At 40.1% G+C, this 15,373-nt stretch overlaps 1 protein-coding gene across 8 annotated transcripts in view; it reads left to right on the forward strand.

Moving 5' to 3' along the window:
- Positions 1-15,373, forward strand: part of STAU2 (staufen double-stranded RNA binding protein 2) — a 282,793-nt gene that overhangs the window by 156,676 nt on the left and 110,744 nt on the right. For 7 of the 8 annotated variants that reach the window (XM_056113368.1, XM_056113359.1, XM_056113351.1 and 4 more), the window contains one exon: positions 9,032-9,145. The exons of the other annotated variant lie outside the window; for it this stretch is intronic. In XM_056113368.1, the coding sequence (XP_055969343.1) occupies positions 9,032-9,145 (114 nt within the window). The remainder of the gene's footprint in view (positions 1-9,031; positions 9,146-15,373) is intronic. 8 annotated transcript variants of the gene reach the window in all.

The raw sequence follows: 15,373 nt of genomic DNA on the forward strand, positions 1-15,373 counted from the left end.
TCTCGGTCTATTTTTTCCTCTAATCCAGATTGTGAAGTGATATTTATGTTATTTCTTTACTGATTGTTTCACCTGTTTCTTCCTTTTTGTTTGTAAGCCTTTCCATTCACTTTATTTTAGTTACTTTAATTTTTGGTCTTGAAATCACCGTTTGGTTCTTCTTATACCTTCTGTTTCTTTGATGGGACTGTCTTCTTTCATTTGTTTGAAGAGTGTATGTAATTGCTTTAAGATGCACAGCATACTCTCTCAAACTGGATATTACCCAAAAATCAAAGATAAAATTAAAAGAATGTAATAACTTTCTGCTTTGGGGGATGTAAATGTAGAATTGCAGTGACTCGATCGCTGTAATCTCTGTGTGTATATGTGTCTGTTCTTTGCATCTTAAATAACTGCCTCATTTGGACTTGATTGGCATAGCCAATGGAATTTGAAGAACAAAGAACAGATATTTAGGAGTTTATCATCATCACTTAAAGCAGGAATGCAGTTATCTTGGCAATACATGCAAAATATGTTACCTTTATTATACACTGCTTTTTGTTGTTGATTTTGATTTTTGGCCACCGTTTTTGAACCTGGGTCTCCTGAATGCAAAGCATGTACTCAAGCCTGTTCAGTTACCTCTCTGGCTTCCAGCTTGAAATGTGTGGTTTATACTAGAAATAAATCTATATTCATTACAGTTAGATTTTTGTGCACTAAATATAGGCATCTAATTTTCAGAGATTCTAAATTTCTAAAAGAGAATGAAGATGATTACAGGTTGTGTAATTACAAGTTAAATAATGTAGTTTTCATTAAATTACTTACCTCTTTAGATGCAGTAACGTGACAAGCATAGTGCATGCATAGTGAAACATTACGCATACAGGTAAAACACTGTACATGACTGAGCATGTTAAATATATGTTTACATTTTAGTTACAAGAAGTAGATTTTAGTTCTGAAAAGGATTGGGGAAAAGCTTTGGAGAATGTCAGTGACAGACATTATCCTAATTTAATGTTATTCTTAAAAATTATACAGCTTGTCATCTTTTATTACATTATTATGGGATGTTATAATAGTAAAAGGAATATATTATATTTATTTCAATGCTAGCCATGAGCCAGATGTTGTTTTACTGCCTTTCATGGAGAAACTAATTTCTCATAAATTAATTTGTTAGTTATAAATAGAACTTACATAATACAGATTTGGGCTGTTGTCCGTAGTTGATCCAAATAAGATGATTTTCATTTTATCAAGTGACCAAAGCGGATAGTTAAAAATGTTTCGTACTGGCTTAATCTGATTATTAGAACAATATTTATTTGTCAAGTGGTATTTGGCCAAGACATGCTATTACATATCTTAATAAAGATTTAGCTTTTTCTTTTTTTTTTTTAAATGCAGCTGGCAATTGAATTCTGGAAGAACCAAGCTTGTTTTGAGTGTGCTATGACTTAGCCTTTAACATTCTCCTTAGTTACATGCTGTCTTGGCTTCCTGGTGCAAGGTTCCTATGCGTTAGGGACAGTGAAATCCCTGCCCGCTGCAGATCACCCTCAAATGGATGAACATGAGGTGTGCTGATGAACATATGTTTCCCCATTCAGTGAATGTGTGAGGTATCACATATGAATGTGCAGGCCTTTATCTCCCTCCCCCCCACCCCATGATCCGGTGAGGGACTCTCTCTAAACAGGGGTCTTTTTTCACACCCTCCTCATTTTTGTCTCGCAAGAGGTTACCATTAAAAACATCTGACGGACAAGCAGTTAACCAGTTTCCTGCTGAGATAAGTAAAATATTTAGTAGTTCTGCAACATCAAGGAACTTCAGCCCTGCAGGAAACATTATGATTTAACTTCTGGGGGAAGTAGGGGGTAGGGAATTTTTATTTGGATGGCTCCTTTTGTTTCCAGATAGGCATGAAGAAAATCACATACCACGTTTATGTAAATTTTCTCAGGCTTATCATATTTTTTTTTTATTTCTGAAATGACGTGAATCACTGAAATGGTTTATGTCTCAGGAAAAACAGTTCTAGCAGAATCAGCATCAAGGTGTACAACTAGAGTATCTCGTTTGAGTTTATACGATTACAGATCAAATTAGGAAACTTGTTTTGAAATTAAAAATTTTTGTAGTCTTAAATAAAAATTTCAAAGGAAACCACATTGTTGACATACTGATTTTTTTAAAAATCTTATCTGCACCTGGTAGAGGTATATTTATTTCTTTATTTGCAATTTACTTTTTTTTAACTTTTATTAGTGAAACACCATGAGGTACAGTTGTAGACTTACAAATTTTTGTGCTTGGGTTTCAATTATAGAATGATCGAGTACCCATCCCTCCACCAGTGCCCATTTTCCACCACCACTGATTCCAGTATCCCTCCCATCCCCCATCCCCTCATCTCACCATGCCTCTGTGGCAGGGCATTCCCTTTTGTTCTCTCTCTCCTTTTGGGTGCTGTGGTTTGCAAAAGAGGCATGACGCCTGCACTTGTTTGTTCATTGCAGCACTGTTTACAATAGCCAGAATCTGGAAAAAACCTGAGTGCCTGAGAACAGATGACTGGTTAAAGAAACTCGGGTACATCTACACAATGGAGTACTAAGCAGCTGTTAGAAAAGATGAAGTCATGCAATTTACATACAAGTGGTACATGGAAAGTATCATGCTAAGCGAAATGAGTCAGAAAGAGAGTGACAGACATAGAAAAATTGCATTTATCTGGGGAACATAAAGTAACAAAATAGGAGACTAACACCCAAGAAGAGCCTAGATAAGTACCAGTAGGTTTACTCCATGGCTTGGAGGCCGGCTGCACATGCTGGGGGAAAGGCAGCTCAGACAGAGAAGGAAAAGACTAAATAAGGGTGTTGGGAGGATCCTCCCAGCATGGGAGATAACGTGCTGAGAGTAGACCTTAGACAGAACATGATTGCCACTCAATGCCTCTTTTGCAAAAACCATGGCATATTGATATTTTTGATCCATTTTTAATGGAATAATTTTATAAATACACGAGAAAGAAAATTTCAGTTTTCAGTATTTGATGTTACAAATTTAAAATATAAAAATTAAAATTGGTTATTTAAATTTTATTTATGTTTGTTTTGGGACCAAGTTGAGTGGTGCTCGGGACTTACTTCTGGCTCTGCATTCAGGATCATTTCTGGGAGGCTTGAGGCCATATGAGATGCCAGGGATCGACATGCAAGGCAAGTGCCCTCCCTGCTGTACTATCGCTCTGGACCCAATGGTATTTATTTTAAAGTACCAAAAGTAGGGGTTGAGAGTGCTGTGGTTAAGGTGCTTACAATGTAGCCAACCCTGGTTCTATCACCACACTTCATATGGTCTCCTGAACACAGAACCAGGAGCCTCTGAACCTACCATGTGTGGCCCAACCCCTCCCTCCAATGAAATAAAAAAAAAAAACCACAGATATATAAAAACCTTGTCTTTTATAAACAGTGAATATTAAGATAAAGAGATGAATTGTATAATCTTTTAAAATGATCTTTAGTCTTTCTTAATAAAAATCAAGGTCCTGTGGCATTCTATACTGGAATTTTTAGAGAGATATTTGTAGAAGCATTCTGATTTGTTCTGGGCCTGTCCTGAAGATCTGTGCATTATTGATGGTGATTGGATTTTATTACCTTCCTTATTTGAGCCTCATATTCTCAGATTTTCAACTTGTGCTGATGCTTCGATTAATGGCACCTTTTAATATTTTCCTTTTGAAATTTGCAACTCTAATATCTTTATGTCTGATAAGAATGTGTATATATACTATTAGAATATAATAAGACTATATGTGCATATATATAACTAAAGAATATTGTACACAACTTGAAGAGACTTGTTTTTGTGAATGATTAAATATGCAAAGTGTGGTTCTTAAGACATTTTTCTTCATATTATTGTTGTTTAACTCAGAGTTATTCTTAAGTACACAGTTCTCTCTCTCTCTCTCTCTGTCTCTCTCTCTCTCTCTCCTGGTATACTCAACAGTCTCAGTGCAGTGAGGTATAAACCCAAAGTGATGTGAGGTATAAACCCAAAGTGATTTATACTCTTTATCACCATGTTGCTTCATGCTCTAATGTCCCATTTGTGTTTCTGATGTTTGTCAAATCCCATTTTTTCTGGTTATCTTTAGGTTTTTTTATATATATATATATTATTTATTTGTTGAATCACCGTGAGAGCAGTAACAAAGCCTTTCAGTTCAAATCTCAGTTGGTCATACAATGATCAGACACCTGTCCCTTTACCAGTGCACATTCTCCACCACTAAGAACCCCAGTATACCCCCCCCACCTCCCACCTGTGTGGCAGATTTCCACTTTACACTCTCTCTCTCTCTCTCTCTCTCTCTCTCTCTCTCTCTTTCTATGTTGATCACATTCAATATTATGACAAAAGACCCACCTCTGTTATTTGGGATTTTCCCCAACATTCAGACCTGGCTGTTCATTAAAGTAAAGTAAAGTAAAGGCCCTCCCGTTGATCATCGATTTGCTCGAACGGGCCCAGTAACGTCTCCATTGGAGACTTTGTTGTTACTGTGTCTGGCATATCGAATACATCACGGGGAGCTTGCCAGACTCTGCTGTGCAGGCGAGATACTCTCGGTAGCTTGCCGGGCTCTCCGAGAGGGGCGGAGGAATCGAACTCGGGTCGGCCATGTTGGCTGCATGCAAGGCAAATGCCCTACCGCTGTGCTAGGCTCTAAAAAATGCAGGACACCATGTTGCCACCACAGAGGGGGACAGGCGGATGGACAGACACCCTTCCCCTCTGAGGTTGGCATAGCACCATAGTTAAATACTCCATCCAGATGCATTTTGGTTGGGCATTATTTTTTGCTCAGATTTTCCACCACCATTCAAGCCCGATTTTCAGGAAGAAATTTTGGATGATTTACTTTCCATTGATCACTCTGCATATAAGGAAAACCTCGGCGGTTGCAGCCACGCGGTTCGGAAAAAATGTCCTGGTACCCGCATGCCAGAGCCATGCTTGTAGAAGCTCATGGTCACCGGGATTCCATCTGGAGAAGGTGGGACGGCAGCACCTACCCCATCTGGGACCTCCCGGTGATATCAGCTCTGTTTGGGGCCCGGAGCATTCTCTAGGAGCTGTGGGGCCCTCCAGCCGGTTTTCTTCTTTGTTGCTGTGTGCTGTAAGATGGCGCTGGGCTGATTATCTTTAGTTTTAAACATTTAGTCACTTCACTATGAAATTCCAAGCTCCCCATTGCAGGCCAGTCATTTTGGCTGGAACACTTGGAAGACGGAAGGTGTGGTTCATTTCTCTTTCTCACCCTCTTCCTCTTGCATCTTTGTCTGCTTGTGCTTAGAAGCTTGATCTGTTGCCAAGCCTTCAGACCCTGAACTCTACTTCTGTGCCCTGGTTGGCCTCTCTCCCCTGGAGTTTGGAGACTCGGAGTAGGGGGAGACACCACTCTTACACCTGTTTTAGCCACTCTTGCTTCCATATACTGAATGATGTTCATGAGTTTCATGAGGTGGTTTGCTTTCTCCCAGTTCCTTCAGTTCCCGATGGCATCAGTATTTCCTTTAGATAGTATCAACGGTTCATTCCCTCGTCCTGCACTGTTGGTTAGTTTTAGCAACCCCTCGACTTAAGCTGAGATCGATTCCCTTTCTCTAAGGCCCACAGAGATCTAGACTGTGCCTCTTCCGTCCTGTTTGGTTTACAGGTAAGTTCAGTATGTTCTGAGGGTCCTTTCAACAGCTCTCAGATATCTCTGAACAGTGAGGGACAAACGCTAAACTTCGGTTGAGATTTCAAAGAAGGCCTGTAGGTCCATTTCCAGCAAGCACACTGCCAGGGGATGAAATGCCAGACTCGCCTGTGGGGACTCCCAAATCCCTCTGTCATATGGTTTCTTAAAGTTTTCCAGTCACTGAAAATTCTGTGTTCCATGTCAGATTGACCACCAGAAATACCCCCTCGCCTTCACCTCTTCCCTGTTCTTCCTAGTTCCTCTTTATCTTTTCTTTCCGTGTGTCCCAGTTCTGTTGGCAGTTACTGGCGGTGGGTGAAGGACTTAAGGCCTAGTCCTAAATGTTGGCAGCCCCTCAGAGCTCCTTTTGTTGTTGGCTGTGGGTGCTGGCACGAATTCTGGGGCAATAGGAAATAATCCCACAGAGATCGCTTTATTTCCTGAGTGATAAAAATCCCAGCGACTTGAACAAAATAGATGTTTATTCTTCTGTTATGTAAAAATCATAAGCTTTGCAGTCTCAGACTCATGTACTGGTTCTGTTCCATGACGCCTGGAAGGACCCAGATTCTAGCCTGCTCATTATTGTCAAGTTGGCCGTTTGTCCTCATGATCAAAATTGATCACGGTCACATTCCAGACAGCAAGTGGCAGAATAGGCAAAGAAGAGCAAGACTTAACTGAAGTCTCCTAAAAATGGTTTCAGAAAGCTGTCATAGAACTCTCCCATTGCCCAACTTGGTCATATAAACTAGACCTCCCTACAAGGGGGCTTTTGCGTTGTCTTCATGTTTCTGAATTTCTAGCCAAGAAATGTTAGGGAAGAGAGCTAGAGTGATAGTACAGGGAATAGGGCATTTGCCTTTCATATGGATGACCTGCATTCTGTCACAGGCATCCCAAGGGGTCCTGTGAGCAGCTCTAGGAGTAATTTTTGAGCACAAAGACAGGAGTAATCCCTGAGCATTGCTTTTTTTGTGGCCAAAGACCAAAAAACACAACCAAAAGGAGAAAGAAATGTTCGAGAAAGATATCGGAGCCAGTTAACAATCTCTGTCACGTTCTCTTGATACTGTGACCTTTTCTTTTAATGTTGTGTGGCGTGCACCATTGCATTTATCTTTCGTTTGTGAGTTACCTGTGTGTGCCAGTATTAAAGGACTTATAGGGTACTTGTATGGTCAAAGTGAAATATAGGTAGGAGAAAAATTAAGTCATTGCTGAGGTAAAATGAAATTTGGAGCTTTTTATTTATTTACTTTTTGTTTTACTGGCATGGTATTTTTGTTCTTTTTGTTTCTCTAGAACACATTGACTGATATATGTCTGTTCAGTATTAATTTGGGTATTTAAAGGAGTCTTCTTTATTGCCTACACTTCCAATTGATGTCAAAGGTTGACTTTATTTTATTCTAAACAGCATGCTTTATGTTCGTACTATATCAGACATAATATCTTAATGTACCATAAATGGTTATGAACTGGAGCTATTACAGTGTCACCATTTATTGGCTTTTGCATAAACCTGTTATGTGATAAGTTTTATTTCCCCCGTCACATTCTGCTGATGTATGGTAAATATCGCTCTTGCACTCACATATGCCGAGTGCCCTTTTAATTGCTCCGTAGGCACAGTGTGCTGATTTAGAACATCCTCAAGTCTCTTCTCCCTATGCTACATTAACTGGTAAAAAACAAATACTTTTATAGCAGAGTCTCTAAAGGACTTTGGAAACAGTGTTTTACAGTGTTACTTTGTTTGACTTTCAGGAACTGGATAGTCTTTTTGTTTGTTTTTGTGCCACTCCTTGTGGGATGAAGGAGTATTCTTGGCACAGTGCTCAAGAGTTTTCCCTCCCAGCCATGCTCAGGGAACTGTGTGGTGCTGAGGATTGAACTCTTATGCAAAGTATTCTCTCCAGCTCTTTGACTCATCTCCGAACTCTTGTAAAACAGTTGAATTCTTTTTTAATTTTGGGGGCCACTCCCGGCAGTGCTCAGGACTTACTTAATCCTGGCTCCATGCTGAGGATCACTCCTGGCAAATTTGGGGAACTACTTGGGGTTCTGGGGATTGAACCTGAGTTGGCTGTGTGTAAGACAAATGCCATACCTGCTGTACTATCTCTCTGGCCACAGAACAGTTGAATTATTAACAGATTATTAAATTATCAATGTTTAATTATTAAATAAAATTATTAAAATTAGGATTTGTAGTCATTTCCAGTGATAGCCACACCATATAGAAACATTATTATTAATCACCAAAATAGTGCTATTTTTAATGTATTAGCTTATGATAAAAATAAACACTGCCTGAAAGAATGTGTTTTAACAGTAGATAAATGAGAGAATGGAAATTTCCCCTGTGAGATGAGGGACTCACTCTCCCTTAGCCCACAGGCCCTGCCCTGATATGGAGAATCTTACATGTGGTTTTAATAATGATTGGTTTTAGTTAATCAAAAGAAAAATAATAGTAACGTTATTTTGGTCTGCACATTACAAATCATTTTGGTTTAATTCCATTTGATTGCTGTCAAAGTTTCAAGCCCAGCATGATATAGTGATATGTCTTGGACAGTGGTTTTATAGAACTGCAGTGCAGAAATGGAATGCAGTCGAAGAATATCACTGCGAGTCAGTGAAGGGCTTGTCACACACACATATAGTCAGAGATGAGAAAATTCATGTTGATGAAATGTCATTAGAACCAAATGAATGTTAGCCTAGGCTTTCCATACTTTCCTTTACACATAGTGATGCTTCATGAAGAACTGGACTTTAACAAAAGGGGTAGCATGGTCGAGACTCTTATTTTTATTGGCTGTGATTGTATGGAACAATCAAACTCTGTAAAGCATTTCCTCTCTCCCTTTTATTATCGTGAGGACCCCACTCAAGCGTGCTCAGGGCCCCCGGGTTCACACCAGGCAGTGTGGTCAGAGGTGTGGGCATGCCCATCGGAGACAGAACTTGGAGCCTTCCAGCCGTGCTTCCTGTGCTTCCCCTCCCCACCCCGAACTCTGTGCTAAGCCCCTTGCCCTACAAAACGTTCCCTAAACTTTTCGAAACTTCCAAAAGTACTTGAAATGGAGTTAACAGATATCCATGTCGCTGTTAGATCCTGAGAAGGTTTTCAGTATTCGAAGTATGTTCTGCCTCAGTGATTTGACTCTTCCTCGGCCTGTAGATCCTGTGAAGCAGACCTGTTCCATCTGCCTCCCTCCATACAGTGACGCTCAGCAGCCTGTGTGTGTTCTATTATAGGTTCACTACTGTGATAGACAAAATGGCAAAGAGTGTGTGACCTGTCTGACACTAGCCCGTGTGCAGATGACTTTCCATGCTGTTGGAAGCTCCATTGAAGCCAGCCATGACCAGGTATCACCTGTCACTGCCACTGTGTCCTGCTATGGCCCAGCTTAGCAGCCCGAGACCAACAGAATGGAAACTGTGTGCACACTTACAGCTTTGCCTCCTCTAACACCTCTGCCGTTGCACGTTTGCTAGACTTTTGGGGGAAAAAAAATTAATACTTTGGGAAATTGATATCTTGGAAGATTTAAATATTTCAGGTTGTTAGTGTGTGGTTCATTACTAACACAAACATAGAAATTGCTTGTAGGGAAGAAAATGGCCCTGCAAATTCTTATTTTTAATGCTTTAGCGGCAAAGGCAATGTAGATAACACTGGAGCCTCACTATAGTTTAGAATGTGTGTGACATTTACCACGCGAACATTAGCGTCATCATTTTCCTTCATAACTTGGGATATTGTTGAAATGAATTCCAGTATTATTTTATTTTCAAGGTATTATTGCCGAAGTAAAGCTGAAAGGAAGTTTTCTCAACCAACAAATTTCTTTTTTTAGGTAGCAGCTTCAGAATAGATTAATACATATTTTCACTTTAAGGAATAATCTGATTAGACTAAACTGACGATCTGGGACTTGTAATTTCTAGATGGAAGTCCAAATAAATAATCAGGGTGCAGTGACTAACATTTTAGGATTCCTAAATTATCCCACCCTTTTTCAAACCCATTTCGTAGTAGACTTGAGGATTCCTAGCAGTCTTGCCTGATGAATCATTTTTGCCTTCTATGGGATGGTGCCCTGCTATGAGGAGAATAAAACTCACCAATGCATCTTCTCAAACATGTGTATTATCATCCAACTTGAAGAGGACCGTAAGTAACTCTGCAGGGCATTTCTTGCTAGGTTACCTTTCTGACACTGGGTTTCTAGTCATCATTTGTTGATGTGAAGGGAGGTATTATAGTGTTCAGAAAAGAGCAACTAGTCTTAGGAATTTAGGGATTTAGGAACGAACCGTGGCACATGTGTGCTGTGGCTAGCTGATGAATTCTGTCATCTCTCTGGGACTCTGTCCCTGAAATGTAAAATTGGGGAGTTGGGCTAGAATAAGATACTTTGCAGCAGTGCCTTTTGAGGGTCCTCTAACTGATCTTCATGCTTGTGGTCGAGTGAGCCAGTGAGTGAGTGATAAGCAGTTACTGCATATTGACGCAGAAGGGGAGTAAAGATCAAGCAGTGTTTCCCAGGGCTATGCAGTGATACGTGCTTTGCTGCAAATGAGGATGCGACGGTGAGCCCAGCCAGAGCTTCTAGAGCTGAAAGGTCTTACACGTCCTGTCTCACGTAGCCAGGTGCTATTAATACGTGGTAAGAAGCAGGGATGGTTCCTGCATGTAGTGTAGCAATTTCATCACTTTGAATGTTGGGCAGTCTAGCCTCTACTCGACCCATTTCTATTACCGGCTCATGACAGGAGAAAAATGGTGCACTGTGACACAAACATCCTGCAAAAGATCTCTCCTTAGGCTGAGCAAAGAAATGAACAGATGCTTCCCAAACCCACACACCTCAGAACAGCAGCAGACCGTTTGTAGAGGTGACATTTTTGCAGTGAAGGAGCACTGAGTTGGGAACAGAGATGAGCACTGGACTCACATTTTGCAGCTCTGGAATCTGCCTCCTCTTTTGAACTTGGCTTCTTCATGACTAAGTAATGGGGCTGATTCAGGACTGTTGTTGGGTCCATATGTTGAGGTTCTCACTGTCCAGGGGTGCCATTAGTCTGTATGACACGTTTACCCATGAGAGGATAAAGGCACCTTTGACTCAAGATGTTTTCCTGCCATCCAACAGAAAAGACAAATCCACACTAATTATGTTGTATGAACTCCCTCCTTCAAGGTGTGCAATACACAACTTGTGCAACTGTACATAGTGCTTTTTCATTATGGCCATATGGAATGTAAAATGTCCTTCATGGTAAAGAAAGATATTTTTACATTGAAGCAGACACATCTGCATTAGAGGTGGCATATGGACACACAGAAGTTTTAGATGAAAAAGACTTTGGAATGTGGATGGATGGATAGTCAAACACAGATGGACGAGTGATGGAGTCGTGATGAGAAAGAATAGTTTCCCCATACAACTAACACGCTCTGGTGGTGTCGGAGGGGCAGGTGGGAGCAGTGTGTGATCAGAATTGGGTGCTCGGGGCTCCTCTTCTCGTCTTTGTGCTTGGACAGTTGGGCTCCCCATGGAAAGATGGCAGAGGAAACACATCCTCTGGCTTTATATATTGTGTAGCCTTACCCTTGCTTATCCTGAATGTCTGGCTAAGCAAAAGTACATCTTCGCTATACCAAGAGCATAAATGGGAAAATATGGACTGTTAAATAATCCCCCATTCATTTGTAAATGCTGGTAAACTAAAATTTAAAGAAAGAAAAACTTAAATCATTTTGAAAACGTTTTCGATTCAGGTGCACCAATGTAGTTAACACATGGCATAAGTAAACTGAGAATAAGAAATAGGTAAGGTTTAGAGGACATTTTTCCTGTGACTTGTAGGCTGTTCTTATCTATATAGAAAGGGAAGGTGGGAAATGAGAGCACTCCTTAGCCATGGACCTTCCTAGAATCTTATTTTTTTTAAATTTAACATAGTAAGATTAATAGAATATATTCACTTGCTCTGTTAAAGAGTAATCAGGCAGGGGGGTTTTATCCGAAGTTTTAACTATCCAAAAACTGCAGCCTGGTTGGGAGAAGCGGTTCATTCTCATTGGCACACAGGTGATGTACAGCATGTGGTTTCACCTCTCTCTTTGAAAGCCTGCTCCTCCCCTGCCGCTGCCTTTCCCTTTTCTTCCTCCTGGTAGAAGTCACCATCAGCCTTGTTGCTCAGCCAGTGTTTCGAATGCTCTTGCCTCTTCCCCTCACTTAAACCTTTTGTTTGGTCCCAGCTTCTCTTTTCTTCCATCTCTGATGTGATCTCTTTCCTCTACTCCCCCAGAAAAAAAATCCATATTCCCAAGGTACCTTTCTAGTTTGCTACTATATTTTTCACCGGGACAGCTATGTCATCTCTAAGTTAGTTTCCCTTTTCCACGTTCAGTTCTAGCCTGTATTTTCCATGCGGTGGAATTGTTCTTCAGTCAATCAGATCACATAACTCAGTCGCTCAAAACCTTCCTATCCTACTTATTGTACATGAAAAAACTCTGTAATCGCTTGTTTACCAGTGCTGTGGTTCCTAATCCCTTTGCTTTGCTGTCCCATTTCGCTGAACTTGTTGCCAGTTACATAGCGAGTAATGGAAGAAACCAGACTCAGAAAGTTCCTACTTTAGATTCAAGTTGTATCACAGTCTGGAAAAGGCAGCACCTTTGGAATAGTATTCAACCTGTGTTTGCCCTGGAGAGGGGTTGGGATTGAGCAGAATCCTTTATGAGGGAATTTGTGAGGAGGGGTGGACATATACTTTCTTTTGATTGTGCTGGTAAGAAACAGGATTGGGCATTTGCCATACTTAAGAATTGTATGCTTCAGCGGGTAGGGCGTTTGCCTTGCATGTGGCTGACTTGCGTTCGAATCCCAGCATCTCGCATGGTCCCCTGAACCCCGCCAGGAGTAATTCCTGAGTGCAGAGACAGTAGTATTGAGCATTGCCAGTATAACCCTAAAGGTCAAATAAATAAACAAATTTAAAAAAAAATCTGTATGCTAAAGAAAAGTGACAGTTTATTCTAGATAGATTCGACCTCAATAAACCTGATTTTTTTTTTAAAAATCCGGATTCCTTCCTTTAACAGTGATAGTGCTATTAACTCCACGAAAATGTGGGTAGGGACTCTCTCTTGCCCCTTCCTATTTTCTGTGGTACCTTGGATCCTCCATGGAATATACAAGATTAAATGTACAGCCTGGTTTTGAGCTCCTGAGTGCCCGTGATTGTCCATGGTCTGCTCCAGCCTTCTTGAGTTCATTGTTAGGTTCCAGAACGTGTTCTTGGCTTGCTCCTCCCCGACTTCCTGCAAAGAATCTGTAGGCCAATATTTCCCATGTGACAATTCTGAATTCTTGTCTAGGCAGTGGGATCATTCAGCTGAGATTTGCCTGACTTCTCTGTTTCTAGGTGAGACTGTTCATAACTCATTTACATGTTCAGAGCAACAGTCAGGTTGTGAAATTTGAAATTAGTAGATGATTTCAGTGAGAGCAGTTTTTATTTGTAAGTTGAATAAGGAAACATTTGCTTGTTAATATTGAGCTATTAAATTTAATATATAACCAGTAAATCCTAGTTGGAAATGAAATTTAAATTGGTTAGTATGTGTTAATGAAAGCAAAATCTCTCATTATAGTACAGAAGGTTCTTTTGGACTGTTTTAAGTTGACATAACTGACTGAATAGTATACTTTATTTTTTCTGGGTTGATAGTCTTTTTCTGTCTTCCTACTGTTCGATCTTATGTCTGGTTAGATACTGAAGAATTCTGTGACTTCCCTGTCCTGTCCCAGGTCATAAACTTTCTTCTCCCATTTGTATTTTCTTTTTACTTTTCTTTATTCAGAGTGCACTTTCAGTCTCACTAATTTACAAAGACTAAGATTCATCAGCTTAATTTCTGGTCAATCATTTGATCTCTGCCTGTTTTGTTTAACTTAGCTCTAGAAATAATTTCAGATAAATGAATTAATAAATCAACCATCTAGGTAAAAAAGGTAAAGGTAAAGGCCCTCCCGTTGTTCATCAATTTGCTCGAGCGGGCCCAGTAACGTCTCCATTGGAGACTTTGTTGTTATTGTGTCTGAAAGAATAACATGTGCATTAATATTTGTTATAATCTGAATTTTAGTCTGTGCAGATCAGTATTTTATAGAGTAAAATATATTTCTCTTTATACATTAGTGAAAATAAAGCAACAATCCTTGAGGGAAAAGAAATAAGAACCAAATTTATATGTATTTACCATGTACTAAATACTGACTAGTATTTTTTTGAGGGGATTTGCATACATTGTTTAACTGTCATGTTAAAAACTCTAGATGCATTTGTTTATTCATAACATTTCCCATATTATTATTATTTTTTTTGCTTTTTTTTGGGTCACACCCAACCCATGCTCAGGGGTTACTCCTGGCTCTGCACTCAGGAATGACTCCTGGCAGTGCTTGGGGGACCGTATAGGATGCTGGGAATTGAACCCGGGTCGGCCGCATAGAGGGCAAACGCCCTACCCGTTGTGCTATTGCTCCAGCCCCTCCCATATTATTTTTTAGGGTGTGTTCCATATAAAAAAAAGTGTGGGGGCAAAAGTGATAGTACAGCAGGTAGGGCGTTTGACTTCCACATGGTCGACCTGGGTTCAATCCCCAGCATCCCATATGGTCCCCCAAGCATCACCAGGAGTAATTACTGAGTGTGGAGCCAGGAGTAATCCCTGAGCATTGCTAATGTGACCCAAAAAGCAAAAAAACAAAAAACAAAAACACCAAAGTGAGCTTTCATTGTGCTTTGGTAAGAATTCAGGATAGCTCTATCAATGAAAGGATAGCCACTAAGTGTAACAATTTATAAACAACTGGATATTCTGTTCTTTCTGTTTCACCTTTAATTAATTAAAATCTGCTCATAGTTTTTTCTGATTCTTTTTCCCTGAGTAATGCTACAACATCTTACCGTTGTATGGTAATTTAAAAAAACCTTTGGAGATTATCAAAATCTGTGCTATCATGCCAATAATATATTGATTGTAGACTATATACAGAACTTTTATGGTACTACATGGTCTTAAGTAATATTACATAAACTCCCTTTCCCTGAAGGTAATTACAGTCTTACAGAGTATATCAACTACAAAGTTTTTGGCTACGAATAACAGAAAACCTGACTCATTCTGGCAAAGTAATAAGGAACCTCATTATATCACATAGCATGGAATTGAAAGGAAGGTGAGCTCGAGAGTTCATCAATAAAATGGTTGAACCATGTCAAAAAGGAGTTAGATTCTTCCATTCCCTAACCCTGCTACTCTCTGCTTTCTCCTCTGGCTCATACAGAGTTGGCCATGACAGTTCTATGTCACATGTAGCCACATCCAAAATAAAATGAGAGCTATGATGTTATGTTTCTTTTTAGGGGCAACAACATCAGTGCCAGAAAGTCCTTTAGCGCCCAGGCCTGGGGTAAAGCAGACACATAGCCATCTCTAACCACGGGCCAGGAAAATGAGATCATTACTGGGTTAAACACTTGGTGGGAAATGATTGTTGAGGAATCAGCCGC

The sequence above is a fragment of the Sorex fumeus genome, unplaced genomic scaffold (genome assembly GCF_029834395.1).
Source record: "Sorex fumeus unplaced genomic scaffold, SorFum_2.1 ptg000002l, whole genome shotgun sequence".
Classification (NCBI taxonomy): domain Eukaryota; kingdom Metazoa; phylum Chordata; class Mammalia; order Eulipotyphla; family Soricidae; genus Sorex; species Sorex fumeus.